Source organism: Rhinoraja longicauda, chromosome 39, assembly GCF_053455715.1.
Source record: "Rhinoraja longicauda isolate Sanriku21f chromosome 39, sRhiLon1.1, whole genome shotgun sequence".
NCBI classification, from domain to species: Eukaryota; Metazoa; Chordata; class Chondrichthyes; order Rajiformes; family Arhynchobatidae; genus Rhinoraja; species Rhinoraja longicauda.
Window position 1 is genome coordinate 2,176,452 of NC_135991.1, and position 22,277 is coordinate 2,198,728.

Below are 22,277 nucleotides of genomic sequence, written 5' to 3' on the forward strand. Positions count from 1 at the left end.
TCCACAGTGAGTGGTAAGGCCCCGGGGAGAGCTATAGAGCAGAGGGATCGAGTACAGGTGCACAGTTCTCTGAAAATTGTGTCACAGGTAAAGAGGGTGGTAAAGAATGCCTTTAGTACATTGACATTCACCAGTCAGTGTATTGAGTACCGAAGATGGGACACTGTTACAGTTGGTGAGACCACTGTTGGAGTACACTTTTCAATCTTAATCACCCTGCCCTAGAAAGGATTTCATTAATCTGGAAAGATACAGAGAATATGTCTCAGGATGCAGCCGGGGCTAGATATGTTGAGTTGGCGAGGACTTTATTCCTTGAAGCGGAGAAAGGAGGATCTCAGAGCTGTAAACACTTATGATAAGGTGAGAGCCCAGTCCTTTAAGCCAGAGTAGGGTAATTTAAAAAAGCAGAGGCCATAGGTCAGTGAGAGAAGCAAGATTTGATCGGAATCGGACGGGCAAGTTTTTCATTCAAAGAACAAGCTGCTAAAGGAGGAAGTTGTGTCTGGTACTATAACAACATTTAAAAGACACTTAGTCGGGTACACGGATCGGAAAGGTTTGGAAGGATATGGGCCAAACATGGGCAAAAAGAATGAAGGTAGACGGGGCATGTTAACTGGCATGGCTGAGTTGAGCCCAAGAGCATGATTCCGTGCTGCATGACTCGGAATCTAAACCAGTTTGCCTTCAATGCGACTCACCAGAGGGCTCGACCTGTCGCCACCAGTCCAGAACAGCTGTCTCATAGCTTGCTCTCTTCCTCCAATGCAGCTAACCGTAGTTCATCCAATGCATCTGAATCGGTTTGTGTGCCAATGCATTTCAGCTCAATTCCCATTTGATGTAGTCTCGCACAATTAACAGTGTACTAAGTCCACCTCGGGAATTTTTAAAGAGAAGTCCTACCAATCCCATTCCAAATTTGGAATCTTATATGCTCCCCGCTGCATCTCTGATGCAATGTTTGAAATATACATTAGTTCTACCACAGCTCGGTCCCTCAGCTGGAGTGCAGGTCTTCCAATGCAGCTGACTTTGTGCGCGGCGAATTCAGTGTTGCCATTGCAGGTGTTTTTCCACTGCAACCAGGCATAACTTAACCGTGGGTCCGATAGCATCTCTAGAGGAAAGGAATAGCAAAGGAAATCTGACGAAGGATATTGACCCGAAGCGTCACCTATTAAGGTAGAGTCGCGATGCCAGGACACGGGCGTCTTCACTACACAAAGCGCTTGGGTAGGTCAAACGGGCATCTTCGTGTACATTGAGCAGAACCAACTCCAGGAACAGCGAACGAGGCACCAGCCAGTCCAAAGCAGTCTGCACCACCAATCACCAATCCTCGGCCGTCTCCACGGTGCCCGTCCTCTCCACCGCCCCTTGCTTCCCGCACGCCCGCCGGCAGATCTCACACTTAAGCTCAGCGCCGCGTCGGGGCAAGGCCTGTCCCAAGTGCAGTTTCATCAGGCTGCAGGGCAAGGTTTCTCCTTCCACCTCCTGCTCATCCTCTTCATCCGCTCCGCGCAACGTGGCGTAACAGAAGCCCACCCTTTTCCCTTCTCCCATCGCCCCGCACCCGTCGCAGTCCTGCCAGGTTCCCCAGCGGATGCGCAGCTAGATGATGCGCCCTGAGCCCAGCAAAGAGCCCAGGGAAAACCGCAGGCTTTTGTTCACCAGCATAGTCTAGCCCAACTCCCGGTGGGAGACGTGAATCAGCGATGAGTCTTTCACACCCACCCGGTAAGCGGACAGGGTGGATATACCCGATTTGCAGATGTACAGGCCGGAATCAGATGTCCGGGCCTGGGATGAAGTCAAGGAGCCACCCTGTAGGGTGTGGTGGCTGCCCAGCTTACCCATCGGGCCACGTTTGACTCTCAAGCCTCGGGATACAGCGAAGGTGTTCAGCTTGAGTTTGGCGAGACCGAGATACCGCCAGTAAACTGTGCCTTCCTTTGCTTCGGACATCGCTGGGTAGCGCAGGCTGAACGGGTTGTGAGACAGGAAAGCCAGGGAGCAGAGGGCCGAGCCTAAGTAATTGGCCTCGCCCCGTCCTGCCTCCGGAAACGGGGCAACCACCAGAAGGGCCAGCAGGCCCAGTGTCGACAGCAGGGACGAGTGTCTGCACAACTTGCTTCTGTAATGTCGTCACAGCAACTGCAGGCAGGAGCGGGGTACACGTCAACTCAGCAATGGGGCCCCGTGACCTCATCAATGGGGCCCAGTGACCTCATCAATGGGGCCCCGTGACCTCATCAATGGGGCCCCGTGACCTCATCAATGGGGCCCCGTGACCTCAACAATGGGGCCCCGTGACCTCAACATTTATGCCGTCAACTGTAAGGAAGAGAAAGCACCACTTCATGGGAGGGGCAGTGTGGAGGTAGCGTTGTGCGACAGGTGGGATCGGCTAGGAGCAGGGAATGCTGCTTTGTGGGAGGGGCAGGGAGCAGGGAATGCTGTTCTATGGGAGGGGCAGTGAGCAGGAAATGCTGTTCTATGGGAGGGGCAGTGAGCAGGGAATGCTGCTCTATGGGAAAGGCAGTGAGGAGGGAACACTGTTCTGTGGGAGGGGCAGTGAGCAGTGAATGTTGTTCTGTGGGAGGGGCAGTAAGGAGGGAACACTGTTCTGTGGGAGGGGCAGTGAGCAGGGATTGTTATTCTGTGGGAGGGGCAGTGAGGCGGGAATGCTGCTCTGTGGGAGGGGCAATGAGGAGGGAATGCTGCTCTGTGGGAGGGGCAGTGAGGACGGAACATTGTTCTGTGGGAGGGGCAGAGGCGGGAATGCTGCTCTGTGGGAGGGGCAGTGAGCAGGGAATGCTGCTCTGTGGGAAGGGCAGTGAGGCGGGAATGCTACTCTGTGGAAGGGGCAGTGAGCGGGGAATGCTGTCCTGTGGGAGGGGCAGTGAGCAGGGAATGTTGTTCTGTGGGAGGGGCAGTGGGGAGGGAACACTGTTCTGTGGGAGGGGCAGGGAGCAGGGAATGTTGTTCTGTGGGAGGGGCAGTGAGGCGGGAATGCTGCTCTGTGGGAGGGGCAATGAGGAGGGAATGCTGCTCTGTGGGAAGGGCAGTGAGGAGGGAACACTGTTCTGTGGGAGGGGCAGTGAGGAGGGATCACTACACTGGGTGGGAGGGGCGAAGATGAGGGAGAACCATGTTGGCGGAGGAGCGCAGAGCACAAAAGTTTTCCTTGCTTCCCTCTAATTTCGCTCAAATATGATCTACATTCCTTTAGGCTTTCCGCACCGTTGAGTCCTCAGTGTCTGACAGAGACGTTGTGTTCTCTTTGGGTTCTCTCACCCTCTCTACACCTTGTTACCCATAAAGCGCCTCCTGTTTCTTCTCGGAAACATGTTTACCCTGAGCCTCCTCTTTAACAGTCTCCCACTGTTCTGACGTGGATCTATTTCTGGTTTCCTGTCCATGCCGGTTCTTTAAATACCTCAGCTCAATTCAGCACGTCCCTGCAATTTCTGTCCATACCCAGAATGATGGTAACTCTTAGACTCCTTCCCTTCCCCCAGATGTTCCTCCCTTCCCCCCGTTCCTTTCCCATCCCTCCTAGCATCACAGACCATCCTCGCACATAAATGTTCATCTCCTCCCCCTTAAGCCCTCCTCACTCTCGCCCCTCATAGCCTCATTCCTTCCACTCAGATACCTTCCCACCACTCAGCCCCACCTCCTCCCAATTCAAACGCTCCTCGTTTCCCCAAAGAATATGCAACTCATTCGCTCCTCCCATTAATCCCTCACAATTTAGATCCCCCTCCACTCAGTTCCTCACAATTCCAACCTTTCTCACAACCCAGTCCATCCTCACAGCTCAGACCCTCCTCACAACTCAGACCCTCCTCACAGCTCAGACCCTCCTCACAACTCAGACCCTCCTCACAACTCAGACCCTCCTCACAGCTCAGACCCTCCTCACAGCTCAGACCCTCCTCACAACTCAGACCCTCTTCACAACTCAGACCCTCCTCACAGCTCAGACCCTCCTCACAGCTCAGACCCTCCTCCCCTCCGCCCTCACAGGTCTGACCCTCCTACCCTCGGCCCTCACAGCTCAGTCGCTGCCTCCCTCCCTCCCTCCTCTCTCCTCCTCCCTCCGCCCGGCGATCTGACGCCCCCAACCGCCCGCGCACGCGCTCTCTCTCCCGCGCGCGGAGCCGGGAGCGTCGCCCTCGCGCGGTGACGGTTGGAAGTGGCGGGGCCGCGGTGCGCAGGCGCACTGTCTCCCACAAGGATGGTATCGAAGCCCTCCGTTTCTTCCTCGACCGTAGAACCAGCCAATCCCCATCGACCAACACTCTCCTCCGCCTAGCAGAGCTGGTTCTTACCCTCAACAACTTCTCCTTTGACTCCTCCCACTTCCTCCAAACCAGAGGCGTAGCTATGGGCACTCGCATGGGCCCTAGCTACGCCTGCCTCTTTGTCGGGTACGTCGAACAATCCCTGTTCCAGACGTACACTGGCCCCATCCACGAACTCTACCTCCGCTACATCGACGACTGCATTGGTGCTACCTCCTGTACCCATGCAGAACTCACTGACTTCATACACTTCACCACCAATTTCCATCCTTCCCTTAAATATACCTGGACTATCTCTGACATATCCCTCCCGTTTCTGGACCTCACCATCTCCATCACAGGAGACAGACTAGTGACGGACATTTACTATAAACCCACTGACTCGCACAACTATCTGGACTACACTTCCTCCCACCCAGTCCCCTGCAAAAAGTCTATTCCCTACTCCCAATTACTCCGTCTACGCCGCATCTGCGCCCGGGATGAGGTGTTTCACACTAGGGCTTCCGAAATGTCCTCGTTCTTCAGGAAACGGGACTTCCCCTCCTCCATTATAGCTGAGGCTCTCACTGGGGTCTCTTCTACATCCCGCAGCTCCGCTCTTGCTCACCCTCCCCCCACTCGCAACAAGGACAGAATCCCCCTCATTCTCACCTTCCATCCCACCAGCCAGCGGATCCAACATATCATCCACCAACATTTCCATCACCTACAACGGGACCCCACCACTGGCCATATCTTCCCATCCCCTCCCCTCCCTGCATTCCGCAGAGACCGTTCCCTCCGTAACTCCCTGGTCCACTCGTCCCTTCCTACCCAAACCACCCCAACCCCGGGCACTTTCCCCTGCAACCGCAAGAGATGCAACACCTGTCCCTTTACCTCCCCCCTCAACTCCATCCAAGGACCCAAACAGTCTTTCCAGGTGAGACAAAGGTTCACCTGCACCTCCTCCAACCTCATCTATTGCATCCGCTGCTCTAGATGTCAACTTATTTACATCGGCGAAACCAAGCGCAGGCTCGGCGATCGGTTCGCTCAACACCTGCGCTCGGTCCGCATTAACCAAACTGATCTCCCGGTGGCCAAGCACTTCAATTCCTCCTCCCATTCCCAGTCTGACCTTTCTGTCATGGGCCTCCTCCAGTGCCATAGTGAGGCCCACCGGAAATTGGAGGAACAGCACCTCATATTCCGCCTGGGCAGTTTGCAGCCCAGTGGTATGAACATCGAATTCTCCAACTTTAGATAGTTCCTCTGTCCCTCCATTCCCCTCCTCCTTCCCAGATCTCTCTCTATCTTCCTGTCGCCACCTATATCCTTCCTTTGTACCGCCCCCCTGACATCAGTCTGAAGAAGGGTCTCGACCCGAAACGTCACCCATTCCTTCTCTCCCGAGATGCTGCCTGACCTGCTGATTTACTCCAGCATTTTTTGAATAAATATTAGCATCAGATCTGTTGAGATGCATAACGCAAACAGGCGCGGCCTATATTATGACTGCATTAACCATCTACTTACACTAATCTGACATTGATTATATTCACCGTACATTGTATCAGCCCCATAGCTCTTCCCCCCAATTCGAAATTCAGCGGAATACTCAGGGGGAATTTACAGAGGATGCACAACGTTCAAATTGCTCACCGTTGGAAAGTGGGAGGTTACGGAAACGCTCGGGCTAAACCTATGTGCTCAAGGGGAGAAGGCACAAAGTCCACACGCCAGCAGGCGAGGTTAGGCTCTAACCCGGGTCCATGGTGCCGTCAGGCAAACGCTCTAACAGCTGCGACACTCTCCTTCGATGTCCCCGCTTATGTTGCTGCAGTTTCTCCAAAAGTAGCTTTCTTACAATCACGGGGCATTTAGTCAGGAACAGGGAGATAGGGACCTGAATATGTGGCTGAGGAGCTGGTGCAAGGGGCATGAATTTAGATGCTTACACCACTGGGTTTTGTTTTGGTGTAAGGGTGGAGTGTACGAAGGGGAAGGGTTGCACCTCAACAGGCGGGGAACAAATATTCTGGCAGGCAGGTTTGCCACTGCTACACGAGTGGTTTTAAACTAAATAGTGGGGGGACAAGGAGACAGACAAGGATGGAGTTAAAGGGAAAGAGAGTCTAGGAATAATTAAGAAATACCTCAGAATTAAAGGGACAGAAAGCTCACGAAGCAATAGTACAGAATGGCCAAGTGTAATAGGAATTGATGTGGAAGCTGAGATGAGCAAAGGATTAAAAGTACTATGTATGAATGCGCGAAGTATAAGAAGTAAAGTGGATGAGCTTGAGGCTCAGTTAGAGATTGGTAGATGTGACATTGTGGGTATTACAGAGACGTGGTTACAGTAGGATCAGGACTAGGAACTGAATATTCAGGGTTATACGTCCAAAAGAAAGGATAGGCAGGTGGGCAGAGGAGGTGGGGTAGCTCTGTTGGTGAAGGATGGTATTGAGTCACTTGCGAGGGGTGACATTGGGACTGACGATGTAGAGTCACTGTGGATCGAGTTGAGGAATTGTAACGGTAAGAAGACACTAATGGGAGTTATCTACAGACCCCCAAACAGTAGCCTGGATATAGGTGTAAGTTGCAGCAGGAGTTTAAATTGGCATGTAACAAAGGTAATGCCACTGTAGTTATGGGGGATTTCATTATGCAGGTCGACTGGGAAAATCAGGCTGGTTCTGGACCCCAAGAAAGGGAGTTTGTAGAGTGCCTCCGAGATGGATTCTTAGAGCAGCTTGCACTGGAGCCTACTAGACAGAAGGCAATTGTGGATTTAGTGTTGTCCACTGAACCAGATTTAATAAGGGAATTCAAGGTAAAGGAACCGCATGGAGGTAGTGGTCATAATATGATTATGTTTTAATCTGCAATTCGAGAGGGAGAAGGTTAAACCAGTGTTGCATTTGAAGAAAGGGGACTATGAAGGCATTAGAGAGGAGCTGGCCAAGGTGAAAGGGAAAGGGATCCTAGCAGGAATGATGGTGGAACAGCAATGTCAGGAATTTCTGGGCATAATCCAGAAGATGCAGGATCATTTCATTACAAAGAGGAAGAAAGATCCTAAGTGGAGTATGAGGCAACCGTGGCTGACAAAGGAAGTCAGAGATAGAATAAAAATAAAAGAAAAGATGTATAAGATAGCAAAGAGTAGCGGGAAGCCAGAGGAGTTGGCAACTATCAAAGGACAACAGAAGATAGCATAAAGGGCAATACGGGCTGAAAAGATGAGGTATGAAACGAAGTTGGCCAAGAACATAAAGGACAGTAAAAGCTCCTATAGGTATGTTAAGAGAAAAAGATTAGTAAAGACAAATGTGGGTGCCTTGAAGGCAGAAACGGGTGAAATTATTATGGGTAACAAGGAAATGGCGGAAGAGTTGAACAGGTACTTCGGATCTGTCTTCACTAAGGAAGACACAAACAGTCTCCCAGATGTACTAGTGGACAGAGATCAAGAGAGACAGAGTGACTGAAAGAAATTTGCATTGGGCGAGAAATAATATTGGGTAGACTGATGGGACTGAAGGCTGATAAATCCCCAGGGCCTGATAGCCTGCATCCAAGGGTACTCAAGGAGGTGGCTCAAGAAATCGTGGACGCATTAGTGATGATTTTCCAATGTTCAATAGATTCAGGATCAGTTCCTGTGGATTGGAGGGTAGCTAATGTTATCCCACTTTTCAAGAAAGGAGCGAGAGAGAAAACAGGGAATTATAGACAACTTCGCCTGACATCGGTGGTGGGGAAGATGCTGGAGTCAATTATTAAAGAGGTAATAATGGCGCATTTGGATGGCAGTAAAAGGCTTGGTCCAAGTCAGCATGGATTAATGAAGGGAAATCCTGCTTGACTACTCTTCTGGAATTTTTTTAGGATGTGACAAGTAAAAGGGATGAAGGGGAGCCATGGATGTGGTGTATCTATACTTTCAGAAAGCCTTTGATAAGGTACCACATGGGAGGCTGGTGGCCAAAATTAGAGCACATGGTATTGGGCGTAGGGTATTGACATGGATAGAGAATTGGTTGGCCGACAGGAAGCAAAGAGTAGGAATAGACGGGTCATTTTCAGAACGGCAGGCAGTGGAGAGTGGAGTGCCGCAAGGCTCGATGCTGGGGCTGCAACTATTGAAAATATATATTAACGATTTGGATGATGAAATTAGTGGTATCGCTAGCAGGTATGCGGATGACAGAAAGCTGGGTGGCAGTGTGAACTGTGAAGAGGATGTTAAGAGGTTTCAGGGTGACCTGGACAGGTTGAGTGAGTGGGTAGATGCATGGCAGATGCAGTATAATATAGATAAATGTGAGGTTGCCCACTTTGGCGGCAAAAAATATGGAGGCAGGTTATTATCTCAATGGTGTCAGGTTAGGTAAAGGGAAAGTGCAACTAGACTTTGGTGTCCTTGTACACCAGTCACTGAACGTAAGCGTGCAGCACAGCAGGCAGTGAAGAAAGCTAATGGCAAGTTGGCCTTCATAACGAGAGGATTTGAGTACAGCAGCAAAGATGTCCTTCTGCAGTTGTATAGGGCCCTGGTGAGACCACATCTGGGGTATTGTGTTCAGTTTTGGTCTCCTAATGTGAGGAAGGACGACCTTTCTATTGAGGGAGTGCAGCATAGGTTCACAAGGTTAATCCACGGGGTGGCGGGACTGTGATATGAGGAAAGTTTGGAAAGACTCGGCTTGAAATGCCTGGAGTTCAGAAGGATGAGAGAAGATCTTATAGAGACATAAAATTATAAAAGGACTGGACAAGCTAGATGCAGGAAAAATGTTCCCAATGTTGGGCGAGTCCAGAACCAGGGGCCACATTCTGTAAGAATAAAGGGGAGGCCAGGGATGAAGGGCCTCGGCTATGAGGAGAGACTGAGCAGACTGGGGTTGTTTTCCCTGGAGCAGAGAAGGCTGAGAAGGGACATGATCGAGGTGTACAAGATCATGAGGGGCATAGATAAGGTAGATGGCGGGGAACTTCTTCCACTGGTGGAAGGTTCAACAACGAGGGGACATAGATACAGGGTAAGGGGAGGGAGGCTTCGGGGGGATGTGAGAAATAACTTTTTCACCCAGAGGGTGGTTGGAGTCTGGAACTCACTGCCTGGGGTGGTGGTGGAGGCGGGAACACTCACAACGTTTAAGAGGCATTTGGATGGGCACTTGAAATGCTACAACATTCAGGGCTACGGTCCAAATGCGGGAAAATGGGATTAAAATTAGACTGTGTTTGGTAACGGGCGGCACGGACACGATGGGCCGAAGGGCCTCTTTCTGTGCTGTCGGACTCTATGACTCTATTTAAACCTGAGATGCGAAGAAACATTTTCACCCAGAGAGTTGAGAATTTGTGGAATTCTCTGCCACAGAAGGCAGTGGAGGCTAATTCGCTGGATGAATTTAAAAGAGAGTTAGATAGAGCTCTAGGGGCTAGTGGAATCAAGGGATATGGGGCGAAGGCAGGCACGGGTTACTAATTGTGGATGAGCAGCCATGATCGCAATGAATGGCGCTGCTGGCTCGAAGGACCAAATAGCCTCCTCCTGCACCTATTTTCTATGTTTCTATATCCCTTTCAGAAGCTCATGGATTTGATTTACACCTTCATGTTTTCACTTCGTAAGTAAATATCAAGCCTTTGTGGCCCTCAATAAGTACAAAGTGCTGGAGTAACTCAGCAGGTCAGGCAGCATCTCTGGAGAAGGTGGACACGTACAAAGTGCTGGAGGAACTCAGCGGGTCAGGCAGCATCTCTGGAGAATGCGGACAGGGACACAAAGTGCTGGATTAACTCAGCGGGATAGGCAGCATCTCTGGAGAACGTGGACAGGTACAAAGTGCTGGAGTAACTCAGCGGGTCAGGCAGCATCTCTGGAGAATGCGGACAGGTACACAAAGTGCTGGATTAACTCAGCAGGTCAGGCAGCATCTACGGAGAACGTGGACAGGTACAAAGTGCTGGAGCAACTCAGCGTGTCAGGCAGCATCTCTGGAGAACGTGGACAGGTAAGGTACACATTTTTCATTCAGACGGTGATGGGTGCATGGAACAATCTGCCGGAGGAGATAATTGAGGCAGTGACTGTAACATTTAAAAGACATTGGATAGAACAGTTTTGGAGGGATATGGAGCAAACACAAGCAGGTGGGACTAGTGTCGATGGGGCATGTTGGTCGGTGTGGACAACCACACAATCTCCTCGCACACTAACACTATCCTACACACAATGGGGGACAATTTACAATTTAAACTAAGCCAATTAACCTACGTCAATTAACACACGCCGTTGGAGTGTGGGAGGAAACCGGAGCACCCGGAGAAAACTCACGCAGGTGACGTGGAGAATGAGCAAACTCCGTACAGGCTGCACCTGTGGTCGGGATCGAACCTGGGTCTCTGGCGCTGTGAGGCAGCAACTCTGCCGCTGTGCCACCCCATCTATTCTTCACTAGACTTGTGCATCTATATACTAAAACTCTCGTTTGTTTGTTTGTTCCTGAACTACAGCAAAAAGGTACATGATAGCTCCACAATTGTAGGCCCCCTTACTCACCGTCGTCCCTTTGGTGCTAATGGAAGGAGTTTCATTAAAATCGGTGTAATATTTTTAAAGTTATTCACATTTGAAAGTTTAAATCTATCTCACTGGGAGGGAGGAGGGAGGGAGGGAGGGGTTGGAGGGGGGGAGAAAGGGAGGGGGGGGAGGGGGAGGGAAGATAAGGAGGTTTGAGGCGGATGGAGTGGGGGGTGAGTGGAAGGAGGGGAAGCGAAGGGAGGGGGAGGGTGGGAGTAGGAGGATAAGGGAGGTTGAGGGAGATGGAGTGGGGGGAGGGGAAGGTGGGGGGAGGGGAAGGGTGGGAGGGGGAGGGGAGTGGGGAAGGGGGGAGTGGTAAGGGGATCAGCCCCCCTCATCCACCCGTCCCCCTCCATCCCCCTCCCTCCCTCCCTCCCTCCTCCGTCCCTAAGAGATAAATTTAAACTTTTAAATATGAATAACTTTTAAAATATAACACCGATTTCAATTAAACTGGACCAAGGGGACGACGGTGAGTAAGATGGGCCTAAAATTGTTGCGTTATCGTGTACCGTTTTGGCTGTAGTTCAGGAACAAACAAACAAGTTTTAGTATGTAGATGGCTGTATGGTAACTCAAATTTCACTGTACCTTAATTGGTACATGTGACAATAAATTGATCTTGAAATCGTGACCTTGAAGGTTCTCATTATTATACAAGTAGTGTACAAGGTCACGAGGGGCATGGATAAATTGAGCATTCACAGCTTTATCCCCCAGGATCGAGGATTCAAAATCGCATCGGCCTGGCCTTCAGCTGAGAAGGAGGAGATTTAAAAAGGGCTTTAGAGACAATATTTTCCACTCAAAGTTCATTCTACACTGATGAGCCAAAACATTATAACCACTGACAGGTGAAGTGAATAACATTGATTATCTTGTTACAGTGGCACCTGTCAAGAGATGGGATATATTAGGCAGCAAGTGAACAGTCAGTTCTTGAAGTTGATGTGTCGGATGCAGGAGAAATGGGCAGGAGTAAAGACCTGAGCGACTCTGACAGGGGCCAAATTGTTATGGCCAGACGACTGGGTCAGAGCATCTCTGAAATGGCAATGCATGTGGGGTGCTCCCGGTTAGCAGTGGTGAATACCGACTGACAGTGGTCCGAGGAGGGACAAACCACAAACTGGCAACAGGATGTTGGGCGCCCAAAGCTCATCAATGCACTAGAGCAATGAAGGCTATCCCGTCTGGTCCGAACCGACAGAAGGTCGACAGTGGCGCAAGTCACAGCAAATTGTAACGGTGGTCACGGGAGGAATATGGCACAATACGCAGTGCATCGCACCCTGCTGCGTATGGGGCTGCATAGCCACAGACCGGACAGAGTGCCCATGATGATATAATGTTTTGGCTCATCAATGTATATCTCGGTGAGCTGCCAGAGGAAGCTTTCAAAAGGACACAATCGTGGCTTTTATAAGATATTCAGACTGGAATATAATAGGAATATAATAGTTTCGTTTAGAGATACAACGTGGAAACATATAAAATAGGTGCAGGAGGAGGCCATTCGGCCCTTCGAGCCTGCACCGACATTCAATATGATCACGGCTGATCATCCACAATCAGTACCCAGTTCCTGCTTTCTCCCCATATCCCGTAATTCCGTTAGCCCTAAGAGGTAAATTTAACTCTTGAATTGGCCTCCACTGCCTTCTGTGGCAGAGAATTCCACAGATTCACAACTCTCTGGGTGAAAGCGTTTTTCTTCATCTCAGTCCTAAATGGCGTACCCCTTATTCTTAAACTGTGTGGCCCCTGGTTCTGGACTCCCCCAAACATCAAGAAAACTTTTCCTGCATCTAGCCTGTCCAATCCCTTAAGGATTTTATATGTTTCCAAAAATCCCCTCTCATCCTTCTAAATTCCAGTGAATACAAGTCCAGTCCATCCCTTCTTTCATCAAATGTCAGTCCCGCCATCCTGGGAATTAACCTGAACCTATGCTTCACTCCCTCAATAGCAAGAACGTCCTTCCTCAAATTAGACGACCAAAAAACAAATGGTAATATAGAAAATAGGTGCAGGAGGAGGCCATTCAGCCCTTTGAGCCAGCACCGGCATTCATTGTGATCATGGCTGATCATCCACAATCAGTAAAATTGTACCTGCCTTCTCCCCATATCCGTTGATTCCACTAAAAGAGATTATACTGGCAAAAATTCAACTTTTCCAATATCCTCTTTTCCAGTTGCCATTAATACACAGGTGCAGTAGGAGTGATCTCATGCAGACCCAACAGAACAGATCTTCCAGTCAGTATTTCCAGTTTAGTTGGTTGTTTATTGAGGTAGTTGTACAAAGAAAGAGTTGAACGTACCAGCATTCTGCATGCAAGTTGTAGCTGGTCACTCTGTACCTGGACTGGTGAGAACTGTATGCACTCCCTCAATTTGTGCCTGCCCTTTCCTATCCCCTCTGCTGTATGGTTCTTTATTTTGTTTTCTATCAAACTTGTTTTACACATAGGGTTGCCAACTATCGCACTCCCAATACAGGACAAGGTGACATCACCGCCCCGCGCCCCACGTGACCTCACCTAGCCAGCGGCCACGTGCTCCCTCTCCACCAATGGTGGCCGCCCGGGCCGGGAAGCAGGTTGCCATGAAACCTCGATAAGGTGAACACACTCGGCCCCGCTCCCTGAACACACTCCGTTAGCCTACACTGTCCGGACCTACAGTGTCAGGGCCTACAGCATCCCGGCCTCCACTTCCTGGGCCTACAGCGGCCCCCGGGCCTACAGTATCCATGCCTACACTGTCCTGGCCTACAGCGGCCCGACAACGTCCACGCCTGCACTGCGTCAGCCTACAGCGGCCCTCGGACCTGCAGCGGCCCTCGGGCCTACAGCGTCCGCGCCTACACTGTCCCGGCCTACAGCAGCCCAACAGCGTCCGCGCCTACATTGTCTCGGCCTACAGCGGCCCTCGGGCCTACACTGTCTCGGCCTACAGCGGCCCTCGGGCCTACAGCGCCTGCGCCTGCACTGTCTCGGCCTACAGTGGCCCTCGGGCCTACAGCGTCCGCGCCTACACTGTCCCGGTCTACGGCGGCCCAACAGCGTCCGCGCCTGCACTGTCTCGGCCTACAGCGGCCCTCGGGCCTACAGCGTCCGCGCCTACACTGTCTCGGCCTATAGCGGTCCGCGGGCCTAATACGGGACAAGGACGGTCCCGTACGGGACAAACCAATTTAGCCCAAAATACGGGATGTCCCTGCTAATACGGGTCAGTGGCCCTAATCACACTGCAACTGTGATGTCCATTTAAGATGACTTCAAGTCACAAAATCAAAGAGTGGTTAGTGTATCAGTTCATAATAGTCCACCTGTGGCTATCTAATGAAATCTGCAGTGACAAAACATGAACATTGATCATCCAAATAACACTCAACATGGATCGTGAAATATTGAGCCTTGTGATATGTTCTCCTGGAATATTTGCTTATTGACAAGCTCAGTTAATGGGCCACACTGTAAGGTATATCTAGGCAAAGTAATATGATGTGTCAACAATAAACAAATGGCCTCCACAGAGATGTTTAAAACATAATTCTGAGGCGTGTGATGGTTTAGCATTTTAATCTGTTTGTTTACAAATGCAACAAATCCAAATCAGCAGAAAACATGTACTAATATAAAAAAATAGTATAAGGGTTAATCTCGCACCTGCTCCACTATTCGATGAGCATGACTGATTAGTTTTAGTTTAGTTTAGAGACAGCGCAGAAGCAGGAACTTTGGCCCACCAAGTCCACGCCGATCAGCGATCCCTGCACACCACACACACCAAGGACAAATTTACATTTACAGCACGCCAATTAAACGACAAATCTGCATGCCTTTGGAGTGCGGGAGGAAACCGAAGCACCCGGAGAAAACCCACGCAGGTCACGGGAAGAACGTATAAACTCCGTACAGACAGGTCCTGTAGTCGGGATCAAACCCGGGTCTCTGGCGCTGTGAGGCAGCAACTCTACCGCTGTGCCCTTTGTCAGATTTCCAGCATCTAGATGTTATTATTATTATTATTCACCAAAGCCACAAAGAGAGCTGATTGCTAGAGAAACATAGAAACATAGGTGCAGGAGGAGGCCATTTGGCCCTTCGAGCCAGCACCGCCATTCATTGTGATCATGGTTGATCATCCACAATCAGTAACCTGTGGCTGCCTTCTCCCCATATCCTTTGGTTCAACTAGCCCCTGGAGCTCCATCTAACTCTCTTTTAAATTCATCCAGTGAATCGGCCTCCACTGCCTTCTGTGGCAGAGAATTCCCAAATTCACAACACTCTGGGGGGAAAAGTTTTTTCTCACCTCAGTTTTAAATGGCCTTCCCTTTGTTCTTAGACTGAGTATCCACTGGTTCTGGACTCCCCCAACATTGGGAACGTTTTTCCTGCATCTAGCAAACTTGTTATTGAACATGGCACGACTAGAGCAAGAGGAGGTTTCAGAGTTTCAGAATAGCATCAGCAAAAATCCCACAGGATTTTCAGAAAATAAAGGTCTTCATTTAATAGCTGCTAGTTTATTTTGTAACTGCAGGTAAAGACTGTATGTTAGACTGTTTAATAGACTATCATTTGACTCTCTCTGCCAAGAAAGCTAATTCACTGAATGAATTTAAAAGAGAGTTAGATAGAGCTCTAGGGGCGAGCGAAATCAAGGGATATGGGGAGAAAGCAGGCACGGGTTACTGATTGTGGAAGATCAGCCATGATCACAATGAATGGCGGTGCTGGCCCGAAGGGCCAAGTGGCCTCCTCCTGCACCTATTTTCTCTGTTTCTATTTTCTATGTCTCGTGTCAATAGAAGGAATTCTTGTCAATGTTAATATCCACCCGCATAACAGTCTGTCTTCTAATAAAACAAACGCGTTTTTAAAGAGATACAGCGCGGAAACGGGCCCTTCCCCCATCGTCTCCGCACCGACCATCGATCACCCATTCACACATTAGTTCAATGTTATCCCACTATTTCATCACAGAGGGTTAATCTATAAAACCCAATGTAGTTGAGGCTGAAGTATCGCTCCCTCATCTCCCCTCCCACAGCGCTCCCTCCCTCCCTCCTTATCGCCCCTCCCACAGCGCAGCACTCACTCACTCACTCACTCCCTCCCTCCCTCCCTCCGTCCCTCCCTCCCTCCTCACCTCCACTCGCTCTCCTTCCTCACCATCACTCCTTCCCTCCATACCTCCCCATCGCCCCTCCCTCCCTCCTCACCGCCCCTCCAACAGCGCCGCGCTCCCTCCTCACCGCCTCTCCCTCCCTGCCTCCCCTTCTTCCTCAGCACCCCTCCCTCCCTCCCTCCTCACCGCCCATCCCACAGGGCAACGCTCCCTCCTCACTGCCCCTCCCTCCCTCTCACCCTCCTTCCCTCCCTCCTCACCCTTCCTCCATCCCCCCCTCCGTCCCTCCTCACCGCCCCTCCCACAGTGCAGCACTCCCTCCCACAGTGCAGCACTCCCTCCCTCCCTCCTCACCGCCCCTCCAGCAGCACTGCGCTCCCACCTCACTGCCCCCCTCCCTCCTCCTCACCCTTCCACCCTCCCCTTCCCTCCTCACCACCCCTCCCTCACCCTTCCTCCCTCCCCCTCACCACCCATCCCTCACCCTTCCTCCCTCCCCCTCCCTCCTCACCCTTCCTCCCTCCTCACCACCCGTCCCTCCCTCCCTCCTACCATTTCCCCTCCCTCCCTCCTACCCCTTCCCCTCCCTCCCTCCTCCCTCACCGCCCCTCCCTTCTTCCCCCTTACTCCCCCTCCCCCACCCTCCGACCCATTCCCCTCCCTCCCTCCTCCCTCCGTCCCTCCCTCCTATCTCTTCCCCTCCCTCCCTCCTCCCTCACCGCCCCTCCCTTCTTCCCCCTTACTCCTCATCCCCCTCCGACCCATTTCCCTCCCTCCTCCCTCCATCCCTCCCTCCCTCCTACCCCTTCCCCTGCTTGGACTGGAACCACAGGTCCGCGTATTCCACTTCCTCGCCGCTGTGAACGATGTCTCTGCTCCTTGGCACCTCCTGCAGGTTGCTGTACACGGCCTCTTGCTCCCCCCCCTCGCCCGCTTCCCCTTCTCCTTCCAGCTCCCCTGGCGCCGGCCCGTCCTCTCCACTCCCCGCACGCTGCAAGGAAAGGGAAGCAGCAGTGGGTTTAGTACAGAGCAGTGTGGCATCCAATACCACCAGCGAGAAAGTCCACCACCCCTGAACAAACACACACCCAGGTTCAGCCATCTTGTTTATGTTCTCTCCCACTCTCTCTCACTCTCACTCTCTCCCTCTCTCTCTCCTTACTCACTCTCTTTCTCTCTCTCTCTCCCTTTCTCTTTCTCTCTCTCTTTCTAACTCTCTCTCTCTCTCGGTCACTTTCTCTCTCACACCCTCTCACTCTCCCGCTCCCTCACTTTCCCTCTCCCTCTCCCACTCTCTCCCTCTCTCTCTCACACACTCACTCTCTTTCTCTCTCTCTCTCCCTTACTCACTCTCTTTCTCTCTCTCTCTCTCCCTTTCTCTCACTCTCTCTCGCTCATTTTCTCTCTCACACTCTCACTCTCTCGCCCCCTCACTTTCCCTCTCCCTCTCCCTCTCCCTCTCCCACTCTCTCTCACACTCACTCTCTCTCCCTCTCAATTTCCATCTCTCTCATTCACTCAATTTCCCCCTCTCTCGCAAATTTTCTCTCACACTCTCTCCCTCTCTCTCTCTCTCTCACTTTTTCTCTCTCGCACAATTTCTCCCTGCCTCTCTCTCAAACGTTCTCTCATATTCTCTCTCTGCCCCTCTCTCATTTTCTCTCTCTCACATTCTCTCTCACACTCACTCTCGCTCCCCCTCTCTCCCACTTACTTTCTCTCTCCCTCTCCCACTGTCTCACACTCTCACTCTTTCTCTCTCCCTCTCCCACTGTCTCTCACACACTCTCTCTCTCCCTCTCTCTCACTTTCTCTCTCTCACACAATTTCCTCCCTCTCTCTCTCAAACTTTCTCTCACATGCTCTCTCTCCCTCTCTCTCATTTTCTCTCTCTCTCACTCTCTCTCCCTCCCACTCTCTCTCACGCTCTCATTCTCACTTTTTCTCTCACACTCTCACTCCCCCTCTCTCTCTCTCTCTCTCTCTCTCTTCCTTTCTCTCACTTACTTTCTCTCTCTAGCTCCGTCTCTCACATGCACTCTCTCTCACGCAGTTCGCACACTGTCTCTCTCACACACTCACTCAATCTCTCTCACATTTGCACTCTGTTTCACACTCTCTCTCTCTCTCTCTCACTTTCACCCCTCCCTCTCTCTCTCTCAAACCCATTCCTCTCCAGAGGTGCTGCCTGTCCCGTTGAATCACTCCAGCTTTTTGTGCCCACTTTGTCTCATCTGTGGTTGAGATTACGTGCAGAGATCCACTACCTGGTTGGTTGTACAGTGTGGGCAGTGCGTCACATTGGTGTCTTGGTTTCCTGAAGCCTTCTCCGAGGTCACATCTTCCCTCCTGGAGCAACAAGATTCAAGATTCAATTGATTGTCACATGCACCAGTTAAGTAGTGTTGCCAACTGTTCCATATTAGCCGGGACATCCCGTATTTTGGGCTAAATTGGTTTGTCCCGTACGGGACCGCCCTTGTCCCTTATTAGGCGGGGGCCACCGTAGGCTCAGACACTGTAGGCCCGGACGCCGTGGGTCCGGACACTGTAGGTCCGAACACTGTAGGTCCGGAGACCCGGGCACTGCCTAACGGAGATTGCATAGCATCCTGCCCTGCCTCACGACCGCCATTGTTGGAGCGGGAGCACGTGGCCGCTGGTGAGGTCACGTGGGGCGCGGGGCGATGACGTCACCTTGTCCCGTATGTGGGAGAGAGATAGTTGGCACCCCTACAATTAAGGTACAGTGAAATTTGAGTACAGCCATCTATATACTAAAACTCTCGTTTGTTTGTTTGTTTGTTCCTGAACTACAGCCAAAACGGTACAGAATAGCACAACAATTTTAGGCCCACCTTACTCACCATCATCCCTTTGGTGCTAATGGAAGAAGTTTCATTGAAATTGGTGTTATATTTTTAAAGTTATTAACATTTTAAAGTTTAAATCTATCTCCTAGGGAGGGAGGGGGAAGGGAGGGAGGGAGGGCTGGATGGAGGGCGAGGGAGGGTGGAGGATAAGGGGGGATGGAGTGCGGGGTGGGAAAGGGGGAAGGGGAAGGGGGAAGGGGGAGGGAAGGGGGAAGGGGAGGAGGGAGGGAGAGGGGAGAGAAGGAGGGGGAGGGAGAGAGGGGGGGAGGAGAGGGTGCTGCACCAATACAGGAGAGGTTTGGGCCCAATGGGCCCACTTGGTCCAGTACTAAGTAAAAAGCAACAAGACACACAGCCACATAAACTAAAATTTAATGCAACATCCACCACAGTGTATTCCACATTTCTCACTGTGATGGAAGGTAATAAAGTTCAATCAGCTTCCTCTTTGTTCACCCACGGTTGGGGCTGTTGAACCATCCACAGTCGCCACTGCCAACTGTCCAAGCCCTCGCGCTGGGATGATCGAAACTCCCACATCGGGACGGATGAAACACTCTCCGCAACATGGAGCTCCCGAGTCGGCTTCTTCTTACCAGAGATCACGGGCTTCATGGTGTTAAAGCCCACAGGCCCCGCAGTTGGAGCTCTCTGCAGTCGATCCTCGGCAAAAGATCGCAGTTCCGCGATGTTAACGTCCGTGCCGCGCCTTGAAGCGCCGGGCCGGTCTCCAGGAAAGGCCACCAACTCCTCGATGTTAGGCCGCAATGGGGACGGAGATACGGTAGAGAGAAAAATCGCATCTCCATCGAGGTAAGAGATTGAAAAAGTTTCCCCCAATTTCCCTCCCCCCCCCCCCCACACATAAAACAAAGGAAGAAACACGAAAACATACTTTGAAATGTACTTAAAATAACAAAAAAGAAAAGAAAGGACAGAAAGGCAGCCAATGCGGGTGGCGCCACCCGGTGTTTAGGCGACAGAAGTTCACACCAAGTTTACAGCACATCTGCTCATCAGCAAAGTCCAAGTGCAAATTTGCAGTTGTATTAGACGTTGGTCAGAAGATCATGAGGTCATTAATGATAGGAACAGAATTAGGCCATTCGGCCCATCAAGTCCACTTTACCATTCAATCATGGCTGACGTATCTCTCCCACCCAACCCCATTCTCCTGCCTTCTCCCCATAACCCCTGACCCACGTACAAATCAAGAACCTATCCGTCTCTGCTTTAAAAATATCCACTGACTTGGCCTCCATCGCCTTCTGTGGCTAAAAATCCCACAGATTCACCACCCTCTGACTAAAGAAATTCCTCCGAGTCTCCTTCCTAAAGGTACGACCTTTAATTCTGAGGCTGTGGCCTCTGGTCCTAGACTCCCTCCAGTGGAAACAACCTCTCCACATCCACTCTATCCAGCCCATTCACTCTATCCAGCCCATTCACTATTTATTAAATTTCAATTAGGTCCCCCCTCATCCTTCTAAACTCCAGCGAGTACAGGCCCAGTGCCGTCAAACGCTCATCATATGTTAACCCACTCATTCCTGGGATCGTTCTTGTAAACCTCCTCTGGACCCTCTCCAGAGCCAGCACATCCTTCCTCAGATATGGGGCCCAAAACGGTTCACAATAATTTAAACATCATCTGTTGCTGACTCTGTTTTCTTCTGAATTGCTCAACCTTTCAGTCTGAAGAAGGTCCCTACCCGAAATGTCACCTATTCCTTAATCCCTACGGATGCTGCCTGACCCGCTGAGTTACTCCAGCACTTTGTACCCGTCCACGTTCTCCAGAGATGCTGCCTGACCCGCTGAGGTACTCCAGCACTTTGTAGCTGCCCACGTTCTCCAGAGATGCTGTCTGACCCGGTGAGTTACTCCAGCACTTTGTACCTTTCCACGTTCTCCAGAGATGCTGCCTGACCCAGAGTTACTGCAGCATTTGGTTGGTACCTATCCATGTTCTCCAGAGATGCTGCCTGACCCGCTGAGTTACTCCAGCACTTTGTGTCTATGAACAGGAGTTAGCCTGGCGAAAGCAGTCATCAGAAGCAGATGACAAAGGGATGGATTTGGAAATAAAAATGTGGAATGTTTTACACTCACCTCTTTATATACTTGTAGATGAGGAACCCAGCTAGCTCAGCGATCAGTATTATCACTACTGTAAGCATAATACTTAAGCAAACCACTATCCAAATTCTGAAGCTCTGGCCTGTAAGAACAAACAGAGGTGTGTTTCAGTTTTTACAGTTTTGTTTCTTGTTTCGTGCACCGAGGTACAATGCAAAGCTTTTGTTGCGTGCTTTTCAGTCCCTCAATAGCAGGAATGTCCCTCAATATCTTCAACGGAAGATAAAAATTGATTACAATGTTTACACTGTGCCCTTCCACAGTGCACAGACACACAATAAAGGGAATAACGTTTAGTGCAAGGTAAAGCCAGCAAAGTCCGATCAATGATAGTTTGAGGCTCACCAATCAGGTAGTTAGGAGTTCAGGACCGCACTCTGGTTGTGGTAGGATGGTCCAGGTGCCTGATAACAGCTGGGAAGAAACTGTTCCCGAATCTGGTGATATGCATTTCCACACTTCTGTATCTCTTGCCTGATGGGAGAGGGGAAAAGAGGGAGTGGCCGGGGTGAGATTGGTCCTTGATTATCGGCCTTGCCGAGGCAGCGTGAGGTGTAGATGGAATCGACGGAAGGGAGGTTGGTTTGTGTGATGGTCTGGGCTGCGTCCACAACTCCCTGCAATTTCTTGCAGTTAGCATACGACAAAAGCTTTTCACTGTACCTCGGTACACATGACAATCAACTCAACTGAACTAAACTAACCACAGATACACTTTGAACCATCTTACCACAACCAGGGATCAGTGCGGAACTACTCTCTACCTCATTGGTGACCCTCAGACTATCGTTGACCGGACTTTGCTGGCTTTAGCTTGCACTAAACGTTATTCCCTTAACATGTGTCTAAACACTGTAACTGGCTCGATTGTAATCATGTTTAGCCTTTCCACTGACTGGTTAACACCCAACAAAATCTTTTTACTGTACTTCTTGGGCAGTGGTCTTGAAGGGAAGGATGCTCCTCAAACTGCAAAGCATCTTGGACAATACAGCTCACCCCCTCCATGACACACTGGTCACCCTGAGGAGCAACTTCAGCAGAAGACTGGTCCCACCAAGATGCAGCACAGAAGGCAACAGGAGATCCTTCTTCCCTGTGGCTATCAAACTGTACAGCTCCTCCCCTTTCTGTCGTGGGGTAGACTAAGACTGACGTCCCTCCCCATCACCCTTACTGAAAGTAAGCATGCAGGTACAGCTGGCAGTGAAGAAAGCTA

The 22,277-nt window shown here is 50.8% G+C and overlaps 1 protein-coding gene and 1 pseudogene across 1 annotated transcript in view; both read right to left on the reverse strand.

The window, feature by feature from the left end:
* Positions 1–905: 905 nt before the first annotated feature.
* Positions 906–16,093, reverse strand: LOC144611091 (uncharacterized; annotated as a pseudogene).
* Positions 16,094–16,845: 752 nt separating this feature from the next.
* Positions 16,846–22,277, reverse strand: part of LOC144611092 (sialic acid-binding Ig-like lectin 13) — a 52,700-nt gene continuing 47,268 nt past the window's right edge. The window contains exons 7-9 of the mRNA XM_078430167.1: positions 21,032–21,140; positions 18,314–18,395; positions 16,846–17,037 (exon numbers count right to left, since the gene is read on the reverse strand). Coding sequence (XP_078286293.1) covers positions 16,846–17,037; positions 18,314–18,395; positions 21,032–21,140 — 383 coding nt within the window. The remainder of the gene's footprint in view (positions 17,038–18,313; positions 18,396–21,031; positions 21,141–22,277) is intronic.